This window comes from Penaeus monodon, chromosome 11 (assembly GCF_015228065.2).
Source record: "Penaeus monodon isolate SGIC_2016 chromosome 11, NSTDA_Pmon_1, whole genome shotgun sequence".
Classification (NCBI taxonomy): domain Eukaryota; kingdom Metazoa; phylum Arthropoda; class Malacostraca; order Decapoda; family Penaeidae; genus Penaeus; species Penaeus monodon.
The window spans coordinates 3529381-3533835 of record NC_051396.1 but is presented as its reverse complement, the minus strand read 5'-3'; the positions used below and the strand labels follow the sequence as shown (position 1 = coordinate 3533835).

The window sequence follows — 4455 nt, the reverse complement described above, 5'->3', positions numbered from 1 at the left end:
AGAAGGAGAGAAGAAGAAGAAGAGAAAGAAGAGAGAGAGAGAGAGAGAGGAGACGAGAAGAGAGAGAGAGACAAAAGCAAGAAAAAAGAGTGAGAAGAGAGAAGAGAGAGAGAGAGAGAGAGAGAGAGAGAGAGAGAGAGAGAGAGAGAGAGAGAGAGAGAGAGAGAGAGAGAGAGAGAGAGAGAGAGAGGGGAGAGAGAGAGAGAGAGAGAGAGAGAGAGAGAGAGAGAGAGAGAGAGAGAGAGAGAGAGAAACAGACCTTTAACGGCAAGCTTTATGAGCCTTGAACACTTCATAAATTTCTTCTGTCTCTCAGAATCCTTTGGCAGCTTTGGTGTGTTTGATATTTGCCCACTTGGAATGTCCAGCCATGCCTCGGCACTGGAGGAATCTCTGGTCAAGGCTAATACTGGCATTTCCATATCCGAGAACGGGCGCTCTGCTCCATGGAATTTTACCTGCGATGGAAATCTGATACTGCGCAATCAGCGGCCGTACAAGCTGGAACAAAGAAAACTTTTAGCGATGTATGTACAAATAGGTATTTTTGCACGTCGATTTCCTATGCGCAGCAGCTATTCGCTTTGAATGAGGTCACTTTTTTCACAAGAAAATATACAAGACAGAGAAAATACATCAAATAAATTAAAAGGGTGAAGAGGAAAATCATTTGGCTGGAAAAGAACTACATATATGTCTAGGAAACAAAGTCCTTGAAAAAAAAAATTATACTATAGACTAATCAACCTGATTCTCATGCAAATAACTAAACACATACATTTCCGGGGTCTCTAGTTCTTATAACTCATAGTATTAGAGATGGATTTCATCAAGTTCCAACCAGAGCAAATACTTAACAGTTTCGGCACTTCGGCAAAGGCAAACAAAACTGTTTACGCTGGAATATCGACAGGTACCGAGGCAGCATCTCTGGTTATGACCAATATCAAAACTAATATTTCTAGTTGCAATATCCATTAAATGCAATTCACTGATGCTAAAATCCTTAGATTAGAACGATTGCCTGACCTGCACTGCACCTGTTTCCTCTGTGTTAACCATAGGCTCACTTGTCCTGTGTTTCCTCTATTCCAAGTGACCTGCGTTAACTTTATTCCAAGTGACCTGTTAACCCTATTCTTAGTGACCTGTACTGACCCTACTCCAAGTGACATGCATTAACCAACTTTATTCCCTTTGACCTGAATTAACCAACTTTATTCCCTTTGACCTGCATTGACCCTACTCCAAATGACCTTCACTGACCCTCTTCCACGTGACCTGTGTTGACCTGGTCTCCTGTTGCCTTTATTCCCATACATCAACCGTCTATAATACAGATTCCTTTACATCTATAACATCCCGTCACTTGTGGGTTTAATAAAGATTCATTCACTATCTTTAACTAATGCAAACTTTAATCATATCTTTCGTGTCTAACAAGAAATCAAGAAAAAAATAATTTAAATCTTATCAACAAGAAATCAAAATCTTTAAATTCAATTAATAATTATCCTCATTATCTCACCCTTATCGTATGTGACATATTTAGAGTGCAACGGCATGCAATATCTCCTTCTTCTTCTTCTTCTCCTTAATAGGGTTTTGGACTATAATATTGTCTCTATCTCCGCTGTTTCCTTCTGCAATATTTTCGGGTCCGATTTTGCAATGTTTTTTTTTTCGTGCTGTCGGCTGCAATGCAAGAGGCGTAGGAAGAAGGGAAAGTGCGATTGGAAAAGGTTGTTTGGGGGGAAACTACCTTGAATTTGTGGGGTGAATAGTGTGATGGTTTTGTGTTTGTGTTTTGGTTGTCTCTGGTGTAAGCGCCATCTATTGGTTAGAAGTGGAATGAGAAGGTTATAGAAAGTGGGGAGGTAAAGGGGGTGACTTGTTTATTTACTTATTATTTATTTATTTTGTTGGGTCGAAGTTTTGGTTAAGAGTGAAAATAGAGTATTAAAGAGATTTTTTTTTCTTTTTTTTTTTATTTGTTAGGTCGAAATTTTTGTTCACAATTTGTATACCTGGGTTAACTTTTTTCTATTTTAGATAATCAACACAGATATAATATAATGATTTCAAATTTATTGATAATATAAATGCATTAGAGAGGAGGTCACACTTTAGAATAAGAAGATAATATATAAGAACTACAATAACAATACAGTAAAATAATTTTATAATCAATAACTAATACGATAAAATATCAAATTTAGTAGTCTATAAAAATGTTCTGGGTAAACTGGCCTGTCCTTTAAGATAATGATAATAATGATAACGATAATAATGATAATAATAATAATGATAATAATAATAATAATAATAATAATAATAATAATAATAATAAAAAAAAATATATATATATATATATGTATATATATATATATATATATATATATATTATTATATAAATGTATATTATATATATATATATATATATATATATATATATAAATGTATATATATATATATATATATATATATATATATATATATATATATATATTATATATATATATATAATATATATATATATATATATATAATATAAAAGAGAGAGAGAGAGAGAGAGAGAGAGAGAGAGAGGAGAGAGAGAGAGAGAGAGAGAGAGAGAGAGAGAGAGAGAGAGAGAGAGAGAGAGAGAGAGAGAGAGAGAGAGAGAGAGAGAGAGAGAGAGAGAGAGATTAAAACATCATTATATACTTTAGTTTTAAAATCTACTTATGAAACTGTTCTAAATTTTACAACAAAGATATGCGAAAATCAGGATTTACGGTTTCTTTGTAAAGAAAGTATATAAAGGTTGCCTTATGGATTGGTCCTAAAATTGACAATTCACAGAAATCAATATACCCATGTGTATGTGTGGATAAGTAGATAGATGGAGGGATAATTAGATACATATGGATCTGGAGACGTTGACGGAAATAAAGATAACAAGATGTGTCATTTTCTCATCGGTACATGTGTGTTATATTACTGGCGGTTTATCTGTTTCAGTTATTATTGCCTTGGATGGTTCAATGGTTAGAAGAAATGTGTTAACGAACAGGATAATACGTGTTAGATGTCAAAGGTTATAGAATGCTATGGGATGGAATAGTAGTGAAAAGGGTATAGAGAGGAGAACTAATGTAATACGACCGGGAATTTGTTAAAGGGGAAGGGGTTATATGTAAGGCGATTAGATCAAATAGGGAGCGTGTGTCTGAGGAAGGGAGAGTAGTGTTGTATGAGGAACATTGCAAAAAAAAGTCATTATGAAATAATTAACAGGTTAATATGGGTAGAAATGAGAGTTGGAGAAGTAGGAGAAGAATCTAGAGAGTGAGATAAGGGAACAGGGGAAGGTGGTGAAATCAGGAAGAATGTCAGGAGGGGAGGGATCTGAAGAAGGACATTGTTGTAACATAAGAGAGTTCAGGTGAGCATCCAGGGGGGAGTGGTAAGGGTATTAGGGAAGGAAGAGGGTACCGTGATGCACATAGATGAGGAGAGTGGGGTGTTTTTTGGGAGAGTGGGAGAAAAAAGGGAGTAGGAGGAACGTAAGGAGGAGGAAGAGGATTGGATAACGGCAATTACTTTGAATGTAAAGCAAATTGGAATAGAGGTATTGAAGGGTGGATGAGGGAGCAGAGTTTTTGGAGGAGCGTTGGGTGGGGAGGTCTGAGAAATAAAGGTTTTCTTATGTGGGGGAGAAAAGAGAATAGTCTGAGGAGCAGGAGGAGAGCTGGGTGTAGGAAAGGATGTATTACCCTGGATAAACACCCCACACTTTATCATAGTCACACCCTCTTTTCTTCAAAGTTCTAAATCTTCTTCATGGACTAATCTGATGCAAAGCACTTGGCCAAGGAACTGTCTTCTTCAATTTACTTCCCTCGAGATCAAAATAATTTAACGATCAGCTTTACATCACAAACTCCCATCCTTATTAGGATTTGGAATATGTCTGTTTATCAAGAAATGTCTGAATGGCTGACTTGCACCGAACCCTAAGTGGATGCCCTTTCTAAATTTGAGCTGTAGCTGGCCTAGGAGTTGCCTGTGTTATATCCTACTGGTCCTCACTCATGTATTACCAATGTACCACAATGACCCCTTGTGAAATTATAACCATAAAAACCCATAAATTAGTTTTGGGGTTTTAACTGAGAATTCTCTACTAATCTCAATAAAATGAACTCCCTATACACTTAAATAGAATCTGAAATGTGTCTTTAATTCAAGGTTTAATGTTAGATGAGTGACAAATGCACTATTCAACTACAATTAATGAAAGATAACTCTTGCAAGTGTTGCTCTATTTAAGGCATTTTCAGGACCAGACCTTTTGCCTTTGTCTTTCAAATAATCTGACTTTACTGATGTTAAACAGCTATATAAGCAATATAAGTGAAGTAACACAGCTAATTAATTCACATGAGTAAGAGGATGGAATGAAATACCAAG

At 35.8% G+C, this 4455-nt stretch overlaps 1 protein-coding gene across 1 annotated transcript in view; it reads right to left on the bottom strand.

Moving 5' to 3' along the window:
• Nucleotides 1-1725, bottom strand: part of LOC119578681 (probable transcriptional regulatory protein Kole_1935) — a 3904-nt gene extending 2179 nt beyond the window's left edge. The window contains 3 exon segments of the mRNA XM_037926254.1: nucleotides 260-323; nucleotides 325-501; nucleotides 1529-1725. Of these exon segments, the coding sequence (XP_037782182.1) occupies nucleotides 260-323; nucleotides 325-501; nucleotides 1529-1546 (259 nt within the window). The 5' untranslated portion in view covers nucleotides 1547-1725.
• Between the last annotated feature and the right edge of the window lie 2730 nt (nucleotides 1726-4455).